Source organism: Anas platyrhynchos, chromosome 2, assembly GCF_047663525.1.
Source record: "Anas platyrhynchos isolate ZD024472 breed Pekin duck chromosome 2, IASCAAS_PekinDuck_T2T, whole genome shotgun sequence".
NCBI classification, from domain to species: Eukaryota; Metazoa; Chordata; class Aves; order Anseriformes; family Anatidae; genus Anas; species Anas platyrhynchos.
Window position 1 is genome coordinate 158737009 of NC_092588.1, and position 21844 is coordinate 158758852.

The following is a 21844-nucleotide window of genomic DNA, read 5'->3' on the forward strand; positions in this document are numbered from 1 at the left end:
ACAACCATCAGACGTTTTCACCTAGACATTATTCTTCACTAGGTAGCAGGATTAAAGGATTGGGTTAACATATTTTTGTGAAAACATTGGTGCTTGTGGAGTTAACAAAAACTAGTCCCTCCATATTGCTAAAATAAAATAACATTTGAAAGGACACTATCAAGTTCAATTTCACAACATAATCAGATTCTCACCCAGAAGTAGCTCTTGGTTTCAAATAACTAATGATCTTGCTTCAAGACTGTAGAGCACCACTGTATAAATTCTTAATTTCAACCCAGAACTGTCTCTAGCATGTTGGCAACACCTGCATACTAGTGAGATTCAAGGCAGTAGTGGTTCGCATACATTTTTCCTTTTTAAAGTTGCAATAAAGGCATCTGCTGCATAGAACAGAGGATGTGACAGACCATTTCAAGGCACACTGCCTCATTTTAACAAAAAATGTATTTTATGATCAATTCTGTGTAGAGAGAAAGTCTTTTTGGAAACAAAGCCAGAATCACCTAAGCTGCTTCTTATAGGATTTAACTCAGACTTGACATTAGGAACAGAAAAGTCAGATAAGCTAATTCTTTCTCATCTCAGATGATAAATTTCCAGTCCCTTTTTTTTTTTCTCCTCCCAGAGCCCCACAAGACTACTAAGCAAGACTTGAATTTTTAAGGACTTAAGTACTCTCCTCCATACCATGCAAACCCCGTAAGTGATAAGCTGTTATCTGCATATAATCTTGACCTTTATTTAAAGGTTGAATGAGTATCGAGGGGATAAGAAACAAAAAACACCAATCTGTAGGCCAGCTGCAATCAACAAGTGCTACTCCAGTAAAATGACATTTGAGAAGTGGACTTTTAAGACACCTGGCGATGTAGATTAAAAACTTCTCAGTTAAATGCAGCAATTTGTGTGTCTCTGCTTCAAAGAGCATACACATACTATTTGCTTTCACTACCAGAAGTGGTTTCTTTTAGAAGCAGCTGAGTAACTTTCATGTGGCAAGTTCTACTCCCAATGCAGCACTGAACCTTGTCACTGAGGAACAGATAATATCATGACTTGCACTAGATTCTCCTCCACCTGCAGGCAATACATTTCTACGGAGGAGCAGGGAAATTATATGTATTGCACTAGCAAAATCACACTAATCTATTGCAGAAACAATTATTCTACTATTATCTAAGGTGTGAAAAGTGACAGAGGACAGATCTTCCCATAAGTATATCTTCAAGAAAATTAGCCTCAGCTTCCAGGAATTAGACACTTACCCTTTCTTCCCTGTCTTTTTTCTTGACTCCACAGGAGTGGGGGGTGGAGAAGGAGAATGCTTTCTCTTTCTTGTACTTGCTGCTGCTTTCCTGTCTCTCCTCTCTGGACTACGTACAGGCTGTTAGAGAAATGAAGGTATTAGCTCATCCCAAATACTACAGTTATTGAAACGCTGGAGGCTACTCTTCCTTAATACATCTTATAACAAAGGAGCTAAAAGTAGTAATATAACAAGCACCATATTCAGCTCCATACTTTCCAAATACACATCTGACATTGTGGAAAACCTTAACTTTTTTATAGCCATCCCCCAGATACCACAGTAACTGTCTATGTAAGAACTGTGCTATATGAGCAAGATTTAACAGCTAATTTCTGATGTGTTCAATATACTCTATCCATCAGGAAAGATTTCCCGGTGAGCAGCCTGGCCTCAAGGTTAAACAGGCACGTTTTCGAGTCCTAACTTCCTGCATCAGGAGGGATACAAAAATTGGAAAATTTGGAAATTAAACAACATTGTTCAATGCACTCCCTGGACACACTTATGCTTCTGAAAAGATGTAACAGAAGAAACGTCAGATGAAAATTAAACTAGATTGTATTATCATAGGTACCTGAATCTGTTCAAACAGATTGGATTTTAGCAACTTTTGCACAGAGAAGGAATATTAATTTTTTCAACAGGTCACTCATAAGCAGAGAACCACCTACCTCTTCATTTTTCATGGAGATTCTCTGCCGAAAACTCACTGATTTCCTGTTCTCATCTACCTCATAATCCTCTTCATTCATCCATTCGTTGAATATATCTGTGTCCAAAATCCACTTGGCATGAACCTAAAGAACAAAACAATATATTGACATGCTGATATTTTGTTTTGAAAACTTAACTCCACAGCAGACCTAACAGTACAAAGGGAATACCTGCAGTTTTGTTTAGGGTCTCAAGTTACAGACATCTGAGTTTTACACATAATGATAATTCTGAGGCAATGCAATAAAGGATGAACATGCCTGCAAGCCTACTGAATGCCATGTCTGCTCCTCAGTCATTTTTAAGTATCTGAAGAGCGAGGTCAGTTCTCACAGCTGGACAATTGCTCTATATTAAGTGTCACAAAAATAGTACATTTTTGATGCCAAAAATTACCATCAAAATCCTTCAAGTATAGCACAGATCACCTTAGCAGATATAATGTGCCACAATGGAGACAAAAAAAAAATAGGCAGAGTTGGCCATATCTTGAAAAGAAAACATTGACTATCTTGACTTAAAATACCATCTTCAAATAAATTCCAGTTCACATCACATAACTGAACAATGAAAATAAATTGAGCTTCAGTGGATGTATACACAAAAAGCATAGTATGTGCCATTTATTTCTGAGGAACAACTAGGAATAAGTAGTGTTTGAAGAGACCAAATTACCTTCTGACCTGAGCTGCCCTTTCCTAACTCTGCTATTCAGATTAGCAGCACAGGAGCACAGACACAGAACAACATTCCACGTTATATATAAAAGAAGTCCAATAATAGGACAATAAAGGAGTATTTACTACTGTTTGATTGCAATTGCTTTGTATTGTCCTCTTGCAATGAACTAAATCAGAAAGATCTTTTTCCTCCCTGTGACATCAGCAAAGAGCAGAGCTCCCATCAGAGTGAACCTTGCCACGAAGGAAGATGAGATGAGACCCTCAGGGATTCTTTAAACAGCCGCTGGTTTTCTCAGAGACGTTCACGTTGGCTCTTACTCTAGGGACAGCTGCATGCATTCGTGTACCACAATTCTTTAGCAATATCAAGCCTTTTGGTAAATTCAGTCAAATCAAGAAACTTGCACCCTGCAGGGTACTGAGGGCATACAGAAGTTGGTACCTACATCAGTACCGAGCCAAGACAAACAAGCCAGGTGAAACAGGGGACCAGGGAGCCCATGGTCACACCACAGTTCTACTTTGCTTTTACTTTACTGGAAATTAAGTTGTCACTACAGCAATAATGTTTCAAGAAGAACAACAAGATTTTATCTGTACCATAGAATTCAATTTCAGATTTTCAGTTCTCCAAAATTCTCATAAAGAAGCTACTCAATTTCCACAACATAATCTAAGCCCGAATATTTTTGGCCATTTCCATTCTTACAGGAACAGATGAACTTTCCGCACACAAAAAATGCTTTAAGCCCAGTGAGAGGTGTGAAATAACCTGGGGTTTCGAACTAGTAATTCTTTCCTCTAACAACATTCTTCAAAAAAAATAAAGATACAGTATTTTCCCCAACCCCCTCCTTAAATACTGTATAATACTATCATGCCCAGTCAGTCTCATCCCAGAGATGGCTGCGTTTCAGCAGCAGGGGAAGGATTTACTTTTAACACAAACCACCTCAAGTCATGCCAAAATAAACATGGTAATTTTGGCATTATCAGAGATGCATTAATCTGCCCTTTTCACTCCCCAGAAATTTCTCAACAGCATTCCTTCCCAGACCAAGGAAATGTTTCAGGTATTTTCATTACAGCTCTAGAAATATTGCTGTTTTTCCATATATATGGAAATGCAGCCATTGATACTCAGCAGCGCATTAGAACATGTAGCCAGTAACACCTGGGGATGAGCTGTATCAATACAATAACTTTGAGAAACTGTTTAAGAGAGACTTACCTTCCATGGCTTTTCAGGAATTGGAGGATCCTCAATTTCAGCATCTATTTCATTGGCATGAACCCAAGTGTCATAGCTAATGAGAAGAGTCAGAAAAAAAAAAACAACAAAATTGGTCCCCTGGGCTGCTCATCCAGAAAGATCACCAGCAGGGATATTTATTCAGCAGTTTTGACATGTTCAAATCATACTGCTGGGATAGAATAGCAAATCATTTTCCACTCAATGAAAGTTAAACAAAAGAATAATCACTGGTTTCTGCTACAGGAATAGGGCACACTGAAAAGGGAGGTGTCGAGGGCATCTAATGCACATTATTAGCTTTTTGAATTTAGAATCCATCTCAGTGAAGTCAGCTCCAGCTCCAGATGCAGGGGTACAGATAAAATTTGAGTCACCTGTTCAAACTCTGGCAGTAATTAAGTCGTTTCTGTTCTTATGAGTTTAAAGCAAGAGATACTAGACTCTTAGACTAAAAGTTTGCATGCTCTACTTCAATCCCTCCTGCTGTAGACTTTAGCTATTGTTTATATCCACTTTTCCCACACACACTATTCTCCTTTTTGGCTTTAAAGTCTTACTAACTTTGTGGAAAGGCTTACTGTGCCCTTTGGAAATTGCAGCCTTCCTGCTGGCTCTGCTGAAGACTAGGCTCCTTTTCTAACTTCACCCACCTGACAGTACCATAAATCAGTATGCATAGATCAGCGTTAAAACCACTGATTAATCCTTTCAATTCTTGGAAAAAAAACAATACTAAATTACTGAGTGGTTATACCTGTAAGACAACCACTGCTTGTTCTGGAACAGAAACAGTGACATTCAGTCATTCAGAGCCAAAACAACAGGAATGCAGTACTGCCTGTTTAGATTACATTTTAGGAAGAGTCAAAGACAGGTCTGAGCCTGCTGCTCTGCAGAACAATAGCACAGTTGTAGCCTACACAGTTGGGATGTTCTCCATGCAGGTTCATTGCTGACAACCACAGAGCACAGTGCAGAGAGGGCAGAGCACTGGTTTCAGGACAGGTAGGATTCAGCAAGCTGAAGGAGCAGCTTGTTTGAGGACGTGGATTTACCTCCTTGCAAGTTCTAATCAGTACTTTGCCTTTAACAAACCTGAGAAAGATTTGGGGTGTGCTCTCCTCCCCCACCTTTATTTACCTGTCTGGAAAGAATCCCCAGTGTACCAGCACCTGCTTGTCTTTTTTCATCACAGGTCTCAGCCATTCATCTGCAAAGGGGAAAGAGATCTAGCATCAGATTGAGACTTGGCACACCAAACATCAGCCTGCTTTTCCATAGCCAGGCATAGAGAAGTCACTGCAATTCTCCCTGATGAAGTAATGAAATTACGGTGTCCTGACCTGCAGCAGTGATACACTTGCCTGCATTAACTTTGCCATGCATAGACATTCACGTGCTCTGCTTGTATACGACAGATGTTACACGAGTGAAATCATTTTAATGCAGCGAATTATTACATTTCCTGCCCCGGCCATATATATTCATACCCTAACAAGCTCATGATTAAGACCCAGTGGGGCTTGAAACAGTCATCTGCTCCTCAACAGAAGGGAGGGGAGCTCCTAGCTGACAGGTAGAAGCACCGTCAGCTCATTTTGTCCCATCTCATCTCCCAGGTACTTTGTCTGGTTGGGATAAGACAGAGCAAATCCTCCAAAATGACGTTCGTTAAAGACTAATTAAAGACAACAGAAATGAGGTAACAAGAGAGACATTCTCCAGTCTGTCAGATTTTTTTTTTTAATTGTGCAAATGGAAAAATTAAACATCCCAAAACACTTTGTCGTCAACTGGTAAATTTTTCCTCTTTTTTTAATCCTTACGACTTCTGAATCCCCTCATTAGCTTCTTTTACTGACTTACACTTATTTCACAAGACCCTCTTCCCAGTACTAAGTTCTACCCTCAACATATACTTAAGAAGACGGCAGGAAGAGAATAAAATTTTGAAGGAAGAGAGTGATGTGATGGGGAGTGGTGATGAAACCAGCTTTAAAGAAAGCATTTCCAGGAGTTTCATGAGACTTGGATTTCAAATTTCTCCTTTCACATCAGTGTTAACACAGGATTACTGAGCAGCGCTAATGCTTTGCTGATCTTGTGATAGGGTGTACGCAAAGTTTGACTGGTATTTTAAGGTGTTTTTTGTTGTTTTTTTTAACTGCACACTGCACATCTGACCTATCCCCTGCAACTCAAATAGAAGTATGTCCCAGAGAAAAACCCTGAATATTTGCACCTGTATAGTGTTACCCTGCTTGAATTCACAGCTTTTTTCTCACCTTACTGCAATCAGGCTTTGCAAGAGAGCTCTATCTAGCACACCTGCATGTTCACTGCCCACAAGACAGAAACTACTGTGTTCAACCCTTTTCCAAGAACCTGAGGTGGTTCAAAATAAATACAAAGCTGTAGCTAGACGTGATATTCCCAGAAGTACAGGACACGCAGAACCAAGCACCAGCGGACAAACAATCCGTGACCATTCCAGTATGGAAGTGAACACTTCCATCTAGTGGAGATCAGACGCCAGGGCTTGCCAGAAAAAGCAAACTTAATGATAGCAAAGCTCAGACTCAACAACAATCATCCCCTAGACAATGAAATGTATTTGAGATGAAAAAAATAAGAGCTTGTTTTAGCTGCTCGCTGAAGGATACAACTGTTTAATTGCTTTTGAGGTGCCTATTTCCTATAGAGACAGACTGCACCATAATAAAGCCAACAACCCAAATCTATCGAGTCTACATGTTATTGTATCCACCTTGCCAAACCACATGCAACGATAACGTATCAGCATTCCCAATCTATTGCCTCGGAAGAGTGGAACATGGCAGAAAGTTTTCACTCCCTTTTACTTTGGCATCTACGATCTTTCACACATCTCGTGTTTTCCTAATGGTGTTTCACTCAACATTTCAACCAATTCTTGCACGCGGGGCAGACACACCAAGGAAGTTAAAAAAACAAAACAAAACAAAAAAAAAACAGTGGAAACTTCAATTTTAAAACCCCCACATGCATCAATATTCCTTCATTTTTCATCTAAGTTGATTTCTTCTTCAGTTCTTCCAGACCATTAGGCTTTGGTCCCCTTCAGCATGTTATTTGGGATAAAGAAAACGTTCATTTGCTTTTTTGTATTTGTAATTTGTATTACGCTGAATAATGCATTCAACAAACATTAATACCTCAGTTTCCAACCCAATCACTGAAGAATAGTCAGTGTTATGCACCCTTTCCTGAAAACGTTACCTCAATTAAAGACGTGAGTGTTATACGTAACAGAAGTAGGACACACGATGATTTGATTTGGAGCTGTTAATCCTAAAAACACTTTGGAAGTAGCTCTCAGAGGCAGGCTAAGAACATTCTGTGCCTCTGTGAAATCTCCCGTAAGCGCTAACAGAATGTAGTTACAAGATTATTTCCACTTAAACAATTGGAAAGCATCTTTACCATCATCCATTGAGGTAGGACTTGGATAAACGTGGTGGGTAGCCTTTGATTTCTCTTCAGTTACTGTTCCCTGTGGGAAGAGTGAAATGAAAGACAACACTGCATGAGAAACCTTCACATTACCCCAAATTTCTCAATCGTTTCTTTTCACTCACATTCCATGCAACCTAGAAATATTCGAGGCTCACCACAACGCAACCATGAAGAATACCACCTCTAATAAGTGCTAGAAAAAAGCAATTATTTCAAGAGACAATTTCTAAATACTACAATTTACATAATATTAACTCTGACAAGCGGGAACTTAACTAGAAATGGCTAACGTGAGAAGGATATCCCCAGCATTCAAGGCTGTACATTAAATGACAAGAACTCCTACTCTTTGTAAAAAGGCTCCTACATCACAGAAGGGAGTAAATCAGAAACATTAACTTTACACAACTTTTAGTCACCTATTCAGACACAAGCACAATTTTTCTCCTTGAAGGTTTAGAAGAATTTTCTTCATATATGAGAAGCAACAGGCAGACTCCTCGTGCTTATGTAGATGCCACAATTTTATATATATACCTACTGAACCCACATCAGCATGGAAAAAGATTCTGCTATATAACGAGATATCTGTTAAACAAATGCATAATACCACATAATCAAGAAAACCCTCTCCTTTCCTCATGAGGGGGACCAGCTGGATTCTCCCAGTTGCTGCAGAGACACTGCCAGTCTCCACAGATGAATAGCCTTTGGCAAAGACAGCAGAAATTCACAGAACTCAGGCTCTTTTGCAGAAGAGGAATTATGCTTTGCTATAATTTTTTTTTATGAAAATGTTATTTAAGATTTACGCTCCATAACTATTTGACAGATTTATTTAAAGGACTTAAGAGCAGATGGGACAGTTTACAGCAAACAATGTATGAACAACTTATTTGAAGGAGTGATCAGCATCAAAAGGAGAAAAATTTCAAAAAGCATGAAGATGCATTATGTTATGGTAGAAATATTCAGAGACTACTCTGATATCAGGGACTGAAACGATCGTTTCTACCCCAACAAGAGTTTGCAAAACCGGGTAGAAGGAGAGGAGGTGCTCTGAGTAGCAGCAAAAAAGAAAGCTAGAAAGTGAGAAGAATTTATAATCATTCTAAGAGAAGAAAAGCGGTTAGGCACGACTGAAGGACCTGCAAAGAGTTCAAGAACAATAATGGAAATTCTCCCTTCACTGCCCACGAGCTGGAGAGAACTCTCCAGGTATCTACCCTGACCTTTATGAATCATACCAGTAAGGTTCATTTGTTCCCTAAGGAGCTTCAAATAAACAATACACAGAAACTAGGAGAACAGGAAATCTTTCTAGATGCTATGTTGACTGAAGAGAAAGGGATAGATAACTTTAAATCAGCTTTCTAAAGGATGTAAGCAAAATATAAGGCTTATTTCCTGCCTCTGCTGAACTGAATACGACTGGAAGCTGGAGGCATAACAAGATGTACGAGTTCTCTACTGCCAGAACATTTTTTTTTGAGACAGATAGATATAAATGCTCATCTCACTCCTTAACTGCTTTCAAGATCCTAAATTATTATTCTGGTTCTTCTGAAAAGAATCCTCAACATTTATAAAGAAAATCAGATAAGGTCTGACTACGAGAAGCAGTAACATCTTCATCAGCAAAGACTGCAGGGAGGACAACATCTTCCTGATGATCCTAAGTCCAGAGATCCCACTACCACTGTGCTGGGGCAAGAACGATGAAGCTCTTCTGTACAGACTGCAGCAGGACATGAAAACATCAAGGAAAAGGAGCTACATTACTGGGGAAGGAAAGGAAGAAAATGACAATGGGTAAAAATCAAGACAGTGAGCAAGCACTGGCAGCAACACAAATTAAGAATTCTGAAGAATTCTGAGAATTTTAATTCTTCAAAGGAAGAGAACTCAAAAAGCAGAATTCAAAACAATTTGTTTTTATTTCTTCACATCCCTTTTAAAGCAGGCAGTTTTGTCACCAGAGTCCCTTAAATCATTCACAAATGAAGAACCACCGCAGCCTGGGTGGGAAGGGACCCAGACAGTTTACAGGTCATTTAAAATAATATCCTTTTACTTGCATCAAGCTATTTTCAGTGCTGTCTCCATTACATTTTTGTTACACAGCTTGTAACCAGCAGTAATCTTGGCTCGTTCAGAGCCAGTTCTTCACCTGGTCCTATCCGTCAGAAGAGTTCGCTTTCCAGAACATTTCTCTCAAGGCAAGTGACAAGACTGTTTACATTTTGAAGAGATGAAGCTATTCATCTTGTTCAGTTCGTCATTTAATGTATTAAATCACAAGGCCAAGACGTTGACTCTTGGGGAAATACACTACCTGAAAGGAGACGGATGTTGCTTGTGCTCTGTTCAGCACAAAACGAAAATCAAGTAAAATAAATCAAGAAAAAAAAAATCACTACCTCTTTTAAGATTAAAACTTCTTTATGCTTGTTCCCACATATCTAGAATAGTTGTATGACACACTACCTTTTTGGTCTCAGATTTGGATAAACTGTGAGCTTCTGCTCTATGTAAGCAGGAATTCAACATTGCTGGGCCAGCAGCAAAGTCTTTGAGAAATCATAAATCTCAAACTGGTTACTACTTTAAACTTCAACAGATTTACTTTCTGAACAGAGTTATGATTCTGCTTCCATGTGAGGATAATTACTAATGGCATTTTACAAATAGTTAACATTTGGTCTTAATTGACTTCTTGCTGCTGCCTTGTGCTGTCGAGACGCAATCCAAATGCAGCTGGTATGCTGAAGTCACACAAATACACTCAATCTTACAAAGTTACAAGAGACACAACATGTTTTAAGTAATTCTACATAACAGTTACCTGGTGGCGTTTGACGATATCCTTTAATTTATTAGCCAGCTTCAGTTCTATATCTGGAATGAGGTAGATGGTTGGTCTACTCAGACAGTTGTTCTAGAGGAGGGAATAGGAAATTAAATAAGAAATTAGTAGGCCATCTGTGACATAAACCACAAAATTCCTGTTACGATCACCAATGCTTGAAAAAGCTCAAAAGGAACTGCACGTATCAGACTGAGATACGAGACATTAATTCCAGCTCCAAAATCCTTACGACAATATTAGTTCCCTTGCAACCTCCCTACCACAGCCTTATCGTGTGTTTACATCTGGACTCTGCAGATTTGCTGTTAGCCCTGTCAGGGACATTATCATGGATGGAGGAACTCAACCCATTGTAGCTGTTCTTATGTTCCTGCTTTCACAAAAGCATCTATAATGAAAACTGTGTCTTGGATTACAAAGAATTTTTGACAGGTTCTGGAAGACTTCACGGGAAAAGGAATTCATCTGCCATGCAGATTTGTGCACTTCTACAGTCTACATATACATTTGTTCTATTTGCAATTTTAACATGTCCTTTATGTGTTAAAGCAGCCATACAATGGTAATACTTTTTAATAAGGAAGTATCATTTATTTCTGCTGTCCTTCCTCCTATTTCTATTTTTGACAAGCACCTGAGAGTTACATTTTTACTATGTTATTTGAGTATAAGCCACAGGTTTTTGACTTTGAGAAAAATACTCTGTTATACACATGCAGCATAAAAAAAAAAAAAGGAAAAAAATAACTTCAAATCAGACTTCACGCAGCTGTTACCTACTACCTTCTGGTAGTAACCCTGTACATTTGATAAAACAAGTCAGAGTCTAAAATGCACCCCCCCCAGAAGTTACAGATGAAGCTCTTCAGTGGATCACAACCAAGGTACATGTGCTAGTGGATCACTTTCCCCGAGCACATGAACACATACAGAGAAACTAGTTGGTTTTGTACAAGTTTCTTGCCTGCACTAGTGTTTTCTCAATGTTCATGAACATCTCCACGTTTCGATCCATTCGGGATGGATTCTGCAGGTCAAACCTCCGCCTGTTGAAGGAAATGATTCAAAAATATTAAAAAAAAAAAAACTTTCCTCCATTCAGTAGTAAAGAATCTTTCATGTTTGACATAAAAAGCAGCGTAATACGGTAGCTATGTAACAACATTTGAAGCACGATCAGAAATATTTTTGCTTCACTTGGTAACTCTCACAAGAAGGAGAATCACCATGAAGCAATCAGCAAAATGCAACTGATTTGTGAAACGTTTAGGAAACATGAAGGTCAAAATTGTCCAGCAAAAACCCTGTAGCAGGGTTGTGCATTCCACTACAGTTGCAAAGGATAATTAAATAGGGACGTAATCAAACGTTCAAGGTAGGTTTCAATGACTAGAAGGGGAAACTCGCGAACAAGTTCTTGTGTTTTCCTTATTTTTAGTTTTACCCACCCACCAGTCCCAGATGCTAACCCAGGAACAAAGAGCAACCCATTATATGGGATCTCCTGAACCACAGACCTGCCTGAGAACCCCCCCGCCCCCAGCATGTAGGTCGCTAATTAATCCATGTCAGCATTTTACGATCGTCTTTATTGGACTCTGGTACTTTCAAGTTCCCCACAACACTGACAAAGTAACCAAAACTCTGGAAATAACGGTGCAGGTTTAAGAAATGGAGGGAGTGACACAATCTGAGACTTTCTACTGGGGAGGAAGAACCCCGAGAGCCCTCAGCATGTTTTCTGCCAGGTCCCACGACACGTGTAGAAGTCATGGATGAAATCACCTCAGCTGAAGAACTGGAGCAGTGTCCCCAGAGAACTGGAAAGGCTGGACAGTAAGGGCACCAGTGCCACAGCTCAGCACCTGCGTTGGCACCGACTCAGGGCCACTAACTGGATATGGGGCTGAAGGGGCCTCGGAGGGATTTGGGCCTGACCCCACACACCTCAGCAGCTTTGGATGATCAGCTTGGTGACTCTTAGGTGTCAAACACTGCCTGGTGCACTGCTAGTTTTGAAAAAAAGCTGTCAATAAGCCTGAAAATGCACTTAACCAGAGTGCTGAGCTGGCGGTCAGGGCGGGAATCGGGATTTTAGCACAAGATGCTGCTTAATGCAGCGAAGGAGCCGTGCTCTAATTACCCGGGGGTGACTGACAGGCTGCTTTCACTTCACACCCAACTTCAAGCACAAGAATTTATTGCTGCAGCCGCATCCTTAATGGCACTTTCTTTTAAACACAAGCTTGTTTCCAGTAACACAGCAAATCAATCTTTAAAAGTTCATAAATATACAATGAAGGTAAGCAAAGCAAAATTGATTTTGAGGCACAAAACCCATTACTACCCAAAAATGGCATCCCACCAGCGTTATACTACTAAATTTAACAGACCCCGCAGCTGAGGCCACCACGTTTTTCTTCGTCTGAGGCTTTCTAGTATTTTCAAAAAGAAGTTGTCCAAGCAGGTGGCACCACATAAATATGCTGTAGCCTTGGGCAGCACCAGCAAACATCCGCTGTTAGTCTAAGCCTGTTTCTATCCTCAAATGGACTCTTAGGACCTGGCAAATAATTTAATGATAACATTTGACATGTTTATTAGAATCTTCTTTTAATTTTAAAAGAAAACTGTGACCTCTCTGGACTGCGTTGTGCATGTTGAAAGCTCAATGCTGACTTCTAGAAGTAGAAGAAGTCGTCAAGAAGTCTGCCAGTTCACTGCACAACACAACTTAATGCATTAAAGTATTTTACACCTAGATGCACAGGATTTTAAGAGCCAAAATCTTCTCCAGGATTTGTGCACTGACAGCTTTATAGCCTATTTAAAATGTATGCTTCTCAGGTAAGTGTAATAGAGCTTCAAGGAAGTGAAAGAAAACAAACGCCAAATAAATACAAACTATTTTCCAAGACACCCAAAAAAAGTCTTCAGTAACCATGAAACAAAAGACATTTAAGGCATTCAAGGTTGACCAAAATTTTTACATTTGGTTGCCTAAAATCGACACCAGATTCACTTGATGCTATACATGCCCCCAGACTTTTACCTGCTTCTGAAATCCATACGTTAAGAGAAGCATGTCAATATATTAAGAAATAACACTTCGTAGTTGCCCATTTAGATAAAATGGTAGTACCAATTCTCTGTCCTCAGTTTAACTGATACCCTCTGGCAGGTTTTAGCCAACAACTACGTGAATTGCAGTGATAGACAAGGTATGTCCAGCTGCACTGGATAAGTGCATTTTTGAGACATACCTATTATGACGAGGAAAGGTACTTCTCCTATAAGACAGATCATTCACAAACAGGTTAAGCAAGAGCGACAATGCATACCATTAAAAAAATATATCATATTTCAGGCAAAACACCACATATTATTTGGTTGAGTCAGTGAAGGATACATTCCAAGATCTAAGTCTGATCCACAGAGTTAAATTCAAGTATTACTTCCCTCTACATCCCACATGCACAAACACAAGGCACTACCCACTAGTTTTGAGGAATCAGCAAGAGAGTGAGACGAGAGGAGGCAGCTGTGTATCTGAGCTTTGCTAACAAATTTCAATGAATGAAAACTAAATTTGTTAAGGCAAGAAAGCGGAACGTTTAAGTATGTCCTACTCATGAATATTTAACTCTTTTGCCTTAAGGCAGAGCAAGGCGCTCCTGAAAGAGACGCCACGCAGAACGTTACAGATATCACATCCTGGGTGTTGGCAATATCAGAGTAGGGGGAAAAAAAAGACTAATGGCTTTCTGATATAACCATCTGAGAGAGCCAATTAGCTGATATGAGTATAAACAACTCCTGAAAAACAACCGGCTGTACTAGAATAACTTGATTTTTTGCCTTTTAATTTGCTCTTGTGGGCCACAGAAACAGTCAGTTCCAGGAATGCTCCTACAGGTCTGCACAACGTCAGATCAAGAGCTATTAAAATTCATGTACGAGAACAATCTCTGCTTACTTTTATCTCATGACTTCTCATCCTCAATTCTTTTTCCCATGTTCTCAAATACCATAATTCATGCTACTGCCTTCTTGTAAAAATTATAATTTAGAATTGAACAAGTCAAACCACCACGGTGATATCACATTAATAGTTTTAATACTAGTGTCAATAGCTACATGGGCAGTGTCTAAACTACTCCCATTCCTCATTTATGGAGGTTGATAAACAATGGATCACTTTGTATTCATTACTTTGTGATGGTGACGATTCGTATTTTCCTAGCCATAACTAAACCCTATAATCAGTACAGTAAGATATATTTGTATCTTACAGCTGGAAAATAAATTGTAAGATAACCAGTTAGTTTGCTCAGTTATACAGCACATAAATTGTAAAAGTCTCAAGTTTGTAATTAGCTCCCAACCTAGAAGTTCAAGAGCTCAAACTTGGACAACTTGTCTTTAAATTTAGGAGTGAGGGCATGTCTTTAAAAAAAAAAAAAGCTATCATCCGCAAAACAGGGGAAAAAAATTCCTCTTCACATCTCCAACTCCCTTGCCTACCCAGTTCTCCAGAAAGTATTAAATCTCGAGTAGTTTGCATAGCCATTTCATGTGCTTAATTTCATGCAGAAGGTGTATAAATCAAAATAAAAACTTACCAGCCCTGTTCATTCTTATATTTGTAAGCAGCACCAAGAATGTGACATAATGTACCTCCAGCTTTGAAATCCATGAAGCACTTTGCCTAGAACCAGAAAGGAAAGTGAGAACAGTGACATTCACTTTCATGTCATCATTTTAACAATGAATACATACTTGGCAGCTGAGTTTCAGACATCTACACCTTGTCACTGTGTGATCGGCCCTAAAACGCTAAATACAACTCATTTCTTCACTCTCACAAACAGGTACTCTGACAAGAAGTGAAATTCAAGCAGGACAGAAAGCTCTGCTGAGTCTCACCAAGCCTGTTCTCTGAAGTCACGCAGGACTGCTGCCTACACAGAAAGGCACTTTTTTTCCCCTAATTTTAGTTTGGAATTCTCTTTGCTATCTTGCTAATATCTCCCATGATGATGTTTGTATATTCTCGGAAAAAATAAGTTACTGTCAAGTAATCTTAGCAATGGAGAAGAACTGGAGAGCTCAGCTACAGCTGAGCCAGACAGAAGCAGCACTGGAATCTGTTTTAAGCATGGTCCCCAGGGTACTGACATGCTGTGGATCTGAAGTTCTCAATACACAATTTGGAACAGGAAGGAGAAAGACATGCAACAGCATTTATGAACTAAACTGGTTAAAGAAACTGACATGTCATGATTACAGAACAAATTAAAACTGTTTCTGTTCACCAGGCCTTCTCTCTAGTTACAGATTGTTTCCAAAAGGACTAATAAATCAATTTGACTGAACCACAAAAAGAAAGCGATTTAAGTTTATTTAAGCCATGTAATTAGTTACAAACATGAACTTCTTTCTAATAACTGCGGCGCTGCTCTTGGCAACTTTTATACAAAACCAGGACTTTCGAAGAGTTTACTTAGGCAAACAGGTCCATTCCCCAGGCAACTTCAGGCACATCTAAAGAAAGCTGCTCTAATAATAAACCCAACTGATAAAATTAGGCTGGTCAGTCACCCAGATAAGCTTCCAGAGCAGAAAGGCACATTCTGCCTGGGTGTCCGTGTCCCCTGGCAGCACGAGGAAGGATGCAAGCCCACGCCTCACAGCCCTGGGGCAGCGCCTACCCCAAGGGGCCTGCTGCCGAGACCCCAGCCCCATACTGGAAGGAGAAATTAAATCCGTCATCCCTCAGAAGTGCTGAACACACCAGGATCGGCCTGGTTTGTGTTTCTCAGTTAAAAAACTCGCACAATTCTGCAAACAGAAATGGGAGCGGCCTGGTGGCTGGGCTCCAGACAGCAATGGCCGCCTGCGAGCTGCCTTCTGAGGGAACCGAGGGCACACAAAGAGGGAGGCACTGCGCACCCACGGCAGCTTTGGGGCAGCTTGTCCTCATCAGAAACATTTCTAATCTGGCTTCTAACTTACTTTTTTCGATCAGACTAGGTCATTTTCTTTAACTGAGTTAAATGACGCTTCAGGAATGTTTGGTAACACAGAACGAACACCAAAGGGTCGCTGGCAGGGGAGGGAGGATTGGGCACACACAGAACAAGCACGACACACATTTTTCAAGCTATCCTCGTGGCATTACTGACAAGCATCTAAAATTCATTCCTCAATCAGGAAGCTCATATGGGAGCATGGGAACTAAACGAAACATTGCCCTCCTTGGCTCTAGGGCTGCTGGTGGAAAGAAAAGCAGTTCTGTGAGGTATCTGATACGCCAGCGTCCAAGAACAACATAAACAAAATCCTTCACAAGCATTCAACGAGAGCAGAGCCGCTCCCGGCCTCCATCTGTTGAGAGCCCTCCTGCATGCAGAGAGAGGTCAGGATCCAAGGCGACCACACACGTACCTGAGCTCGAGCCGCCCGTGTTTCAGCACTATCTTTAGCGACCTCAAGTCCCTTATGGGCTGATCAGGAGCCTGAATTACAGCTCTTCCAGGCTGTAATTCCTTCCCCGGAGTATTGGCTGTCTTACCGGAGGCTCTGGGAGGTGTTGGCCGTGCCAACATGCACAGGAGGTCCGGCCAACACCTCACTGTGAAGAACAGCACAAATTCCCCTCACAGACTGGCGTCCATTCCTACCGTCAGCAGCCTCTAGAAGGACCCTCTTATGCTAGTGGCAGCAGCCGGTTTAATGAAAGGAAAATAGCTTTTAGCAATTAGACAAAACTTGTTCTGCCGAGATGTAACTGTCAGCAACCTCCTACAGATTCCCCAACACTTCTACACAACGAAATACAGCACAAGGCAATTAATGCCAACTGACCTCACAGTTTGCTGTCTTTTAAGAGTTAGTATCTTACCATTATCTTTGCTTGAAACATGCAAAGCTGTCTTTAAGACAATTAATCAACACTTTTGTATTTGAGAACTATTAAGGTTAGACAACATGCGTTTAAATGCAGTGATGAGAAGACAAGGACTGCAAGTACGCTGTATCAATCCTTCACCTAACCCACATCCAGCTACAGATGCCTTCCTGTACCAAATTTTTGCCAACAACAGCTCCGAACTAACACCCTGTACTAAGTGCCAACTTGTTCCTGAAAAATGGGTACAGTTTTATGGTCCACGCTGCCAAAGCAAAGCACCACAGCATACATCTCTGATCCTTTTCACCACCACTGAGATGTCACCAGATCAGAATGGAAGAAGGTGAGCTACGTTTTAATGGCATCTTGTGGTGCTTCCTGGTATGTCCCCACACATCGCAAGAATCCCCCAGTAAGTCGGTCTGAAAACTCCTTCTGGAAACAACATGCATGAGTTCACTCTTAATAAGAAGTTACACAAGCAAACTGTGCTGGAAAAAAGCAACCATAAAATAATAAACAGTAGTATTCTGTAAGTGGTGAAGCAAAGATAGAATCACTTTCATTTTCAGAAAAACTTCGGGTTAGGATACTGGAATGAGTTATAAACATTCCTAACTGAATTTGTATATCCAAGAGTATCCTAAATTGCACAATCTTAGGTTCCCAGTATTTTGTGGCAGTAAGTGCAGACCCTCCTTGCTGATGTCCACAATGCTTACAAACACATTTATGGCAGCTGTCTTGGCTCACAAAACCTACCCTAAACGAGCCAACTGGGTGCTTGATACCATGAGGATGCTGCAGTCCCTGCCCTCCACAACTGAAACCCCGAGCTTACTGTCCTGAACATCTGCTGCATCCCTCTTCACCGAGTGTTTGAAGTTCACACTCATGTGGGCAAGAATCTTTTCATAGTGTACAGGGTTCCAAGCACAACAGGGCTGATCTCTGAACATTATCACTAAGATAGTGCTGGTAATGATGTACCAAGTTTGAATTTTACATGGTAAAAGCAATTTTCAAAAATATTATCTCTGTATACCAATATTCTGAGTGGCTGGAAAACTGTCCTAGACGAACTAGGTAACTATGCACTACCAAAAACATGGCATAGCCAATTTTCAGCATTGACAGGATCACGGGATAGAAGGTTTCACTGGGCATTTCTGTTGATTAAACTTGTTTTTTTTGGAAAGTGCACGTTATTCAGTCAATTTAGGGTGCATCAATCCAAATGGATTCGACTCAAGGTTTAGCAGATTACACAGAACGTGCACCACAAATTAAAACCTTCCCACAGCATTCAGGAAATCATTTCCAAACGTATAGAAAATAAGCTGCGTTAAACTGAAAACCTGCTTTTCAAAAAGGAGCGTGCAATTTCACCCCTTCCAGAGGATGCACTAACAAAAGCTTCAGACGACACACACATCTCCCCGTCACCTGGAAGCACGCCAGCAGCGCGGCCCCTGGATGAAGAACAAAATAGGCTATTGTAGCAGCAGAGGGTTAACCCCAGTACTCACAGGAAGCTTTGTGAAGGCAGGATTGGTGACATGTTTTCCAAAGGCATCTTCCTGGAATTGCAGCAGCTGCACCACCAGCCCAGCCAGCGTTTTATTGGTAGGAGCATCTGCTTGAACATACTGAAAGACAAAACACACACGCTCGCTTGGAATAGAGGATAACACAATGCGAAGGCTGGGTTATTAATTCCCCAGAGCGCTTTTATCAGTTGCAGGGCACAGTTTAAGATTTAAGGATTGCTGGCAGGGGAGGGAGGATTGGGCACACACAGAACAAGCACGACGCACATTTTTCAAGCTGTACTCCTAAAACATACAACCTATCTGTGAATCATCATCAATCCATGACAGCCACGGGTGTTTTAAACAAATATTAACTACTTCCATCTGTTTCATAGATCCTACTAACGGAACGGGTTTAATTCTGGCCCACACATACCCAAGGCTTTCTGCAGCAACTTTAGCATATGCTTTGCAACAACATGAACATTTCCCAAAGTTACACTTCTAATAGAAAGCATACATGGAAAGGGAGAAATCACAGCACGGAATTAAAAAAAGAAATAGGCTGCAGAGTTTTCAGTACTTGTAGTATACTATATTCACCTACTAGATGTATTTTTCTCAGCAAGCCAGACCTCCAAGAGCAGAACAACCACTCCTTGTTCACATAGGATACAGGGCAGTATCAGCTACCCTGTAGTCATTTTTGTACCATATCAGGTTCTCCTACGTCCTCTTAAAGTAAAAGGAGCCAGAAAACCTGAAAAAAATAACTTAAAACCGGAGCCAGAACCTTCAAAGGTTTAAAGGGGTGGTGTTAGCAGGAACTAAGCTTTCCAAAGTCCCGTCCATGTAGTGAAAGACACCACGAACACGCTGACTTTCCCATTCGGATGTTAAAGTATCCAACTACTTGAAGATTCGAGTTAAAACAAGCAGACATACATGTGAAAAATTCAAACTTCGCAACAAAGGACACAAACACCCCAAAGACTCCCTTGGTGTCCTTCCAAAGCTGGTTATTCCTTGCTCCTCCTCCCTCCCGCATGAAAGGAGGCAGTTGTGACAATTTTCTGCAATTAACAATCCCTATCAATTCCCGTCTGCTACCACAGAGATACAGAACAGCGATAAATCAGTCTTTATTGCTGTCAGAATCCAACCAAAAGTGAAGACGTTTGCTCTCAGGCTTTTTTAAACCCCTAGCCTCGCTCTCCTCTCAGCGAGCAACTATTTTTATACATATAATTTTCCAACCAGAAGCCCTGCCTGCTGTGGCTGAATTCAGAGCAGTTTTAAGCAATCTTTTGTTGAATTACAGATGCGAGGCAGGACAGTAAATGCAGCACGTGACTAGCCCAGATGCCTCACTTAATCCAGCATCTGCACTTCGAGCCCCTCGCCAGGTGCTGCGGCTCGGCGGGGAGCGAGCCCCCCTCCTGCCTTTGTCACGGGCAGCCAAACCCTCCAGCAGGGAGGCACAAAATAACGCTTCCAATCCTCCTGCCAGAACCCTTTTTCATTAAGGGCTGCTAAACCAAGAAGGATTACTTCCATACATACAGCGTTGTGCATTTTTAAAGCTGTTAATTAATATTTTTTCGTACAGGTTTAGAACAGGCGACTGTCGCACCCTGGATGTGCACGGATGCAGCACGTCACAGCTAGAAACCCTAAAGCCCCCATCATTTTGGGCATTCGACCCCACACCATCACCTTACCCAAGTCCTCACAGCTCAGCCGGGCCCATCACCCTGAACCCAAACACAAATTCGGAGGGGCAGGCAAAGCAGGAACCTGCTGCACGACAGACCTGAGATCTGCACGAGCATGAAAATAAAAGCACAGCGGATGAAACAATCCCAATCCTATTAAATAGTCCCGTTCCTGTTACCAAAACAGCTTTGGTCTTGCAGATGCTCACACGCCGTACCTGTTAAACACATCCAAAAAGCAAAATCGCTGCTTCTAGCTTGAGTCCAGCTACCTCGAGGTGGAACTGTCCACCAGCTACCCACAGCACTCTCTGTGTGCATACACAGATCGAGGGATAAAGAATTTTTCCCAGTAAAACAGAGTACACTGTGACACCATGCCTTTAGCATGCACAGGAGGCACGCTCCAGGTAGATTATAAAAAAAAAAATAATACAGAAGTGGCTTTTGCACATCTCCTCTGAAGCCACGCAACAAAACAAGCAATCGTTGACCCCAAACCTGCATTCAGCACATGCCCTTCCCACCCATTTCGTGTACTTAAGCTCACAGCTTCTTCATGGCACTAAACCAAAGCCTCGTTCTGCCTTCTGCATAATCCCCTAGGTGCAGTTATCTCGGCTCCTGCTCCGAGGATCCCACAGGAAGGTAACTCAGGAAAGAACCAGAGAAGAACGCTCTTCGCACAAAGCAACAAAACCAGAAAATGAGAACTGAGGAGGGAACATCCAAGCTGGGGGCTTCTTTGTCATTTGTAGATGGGACTCAGCACTGCCAGCAGCAGCAGGGGACACGTGGCTGTGATTTAAGGGCTGAGGAGCGCCCATTTTAACACGGGGCTTGGGGCAGACAAGGCTGGCACCTGTCTGAACAGAACCGAGTCCGAGAGGTGAGGTTTTGATACTGGCTTCCTGCATTTTTTGTAATGTTTTCCCTTAAAAAGGCACGTTGGCATGAGCATGCCTGGGAAATGCAATCTTAGACACGAGTTCTCAAGCAGCTGCTCCCTGCGGCACCGGCTGGAGGCTGTCAGAAGGCAGGGGCTGGGAATCCCCCGCTGCCACCCTGCTCTGCCCCTTCTTTGTGCAGGAAAGGCACTTCCCTGCCTGAGGTTTCCCCTGAATGAGGACAAAGCCTTCAGAAGGAAGCACAAGAACCCAGACCTCTCGTTCATCACGCACACCAGCCGGGAACACAAACGGATCTGGCTTTGTAGGCTGTAGGGAAACAAAATTAAGGTGGATAATTTCCTGAGGGATTCTCGGGGCTGTCGGGGGAGCACAGAAGGCTGAAGTCCCAACACACCTGCACTGCTCTGCACAGCAGACGGAAGCAGAGAGCGATTCTGCAGCAAAA

General features: G+C 41.4%; 1 protein-coding gene across 2 annotated transcripts in view; it reads right to left on the reverse strand.

Annotated features, from left to right (window-relative positions):
- SMARCC1 (SWI/SNF related BAF chromatin remodeling complex subunit C1) overlaps positions 1–21844 on the reverse strand; it is a 78798-nt gene that overhangs the window by 53518 nt on the left and 3436 nt on the right. Inside the window, exons 2-11 of one of the 2 annotated variants that reach the window (XM_072034060.1) lie at positions 18771–18890; positions 14951–15036; positions 13592–13618; positions 11293–11374; positions 10305–10397; positions 7427–7496; positions 5105–5174; positions 3941–4016; positions 1984–2109; positions 1269–1387 (exon numbers count right to left, since the gene is read on the reverse strand). In XM_072034060.1, coding sequence (XP_071890161.1) covers positions 1269–1387; positions 1984–2109; positions 3941–4016; positions 5105–5174; positions 7427–7496; positions 10305–10397; positions 11293–11374; positions 13592–13618; positions 14951–15036; positions 18771–18890 — 869 coding nt within the window. The remainder of the gene's footprint in view (positions 1–1268; positions 1388–1983; positions 2110–3940; positions 4017–5104; positions 5175–7426; positions 7497–10304; positions 10398–11292; positions 11375–13591; positions 13619–14950; positions 15037–18770; positions 18891–21844) is intronic. The other variant, XM_038173890.2, reaches the window with a different exon arrangement.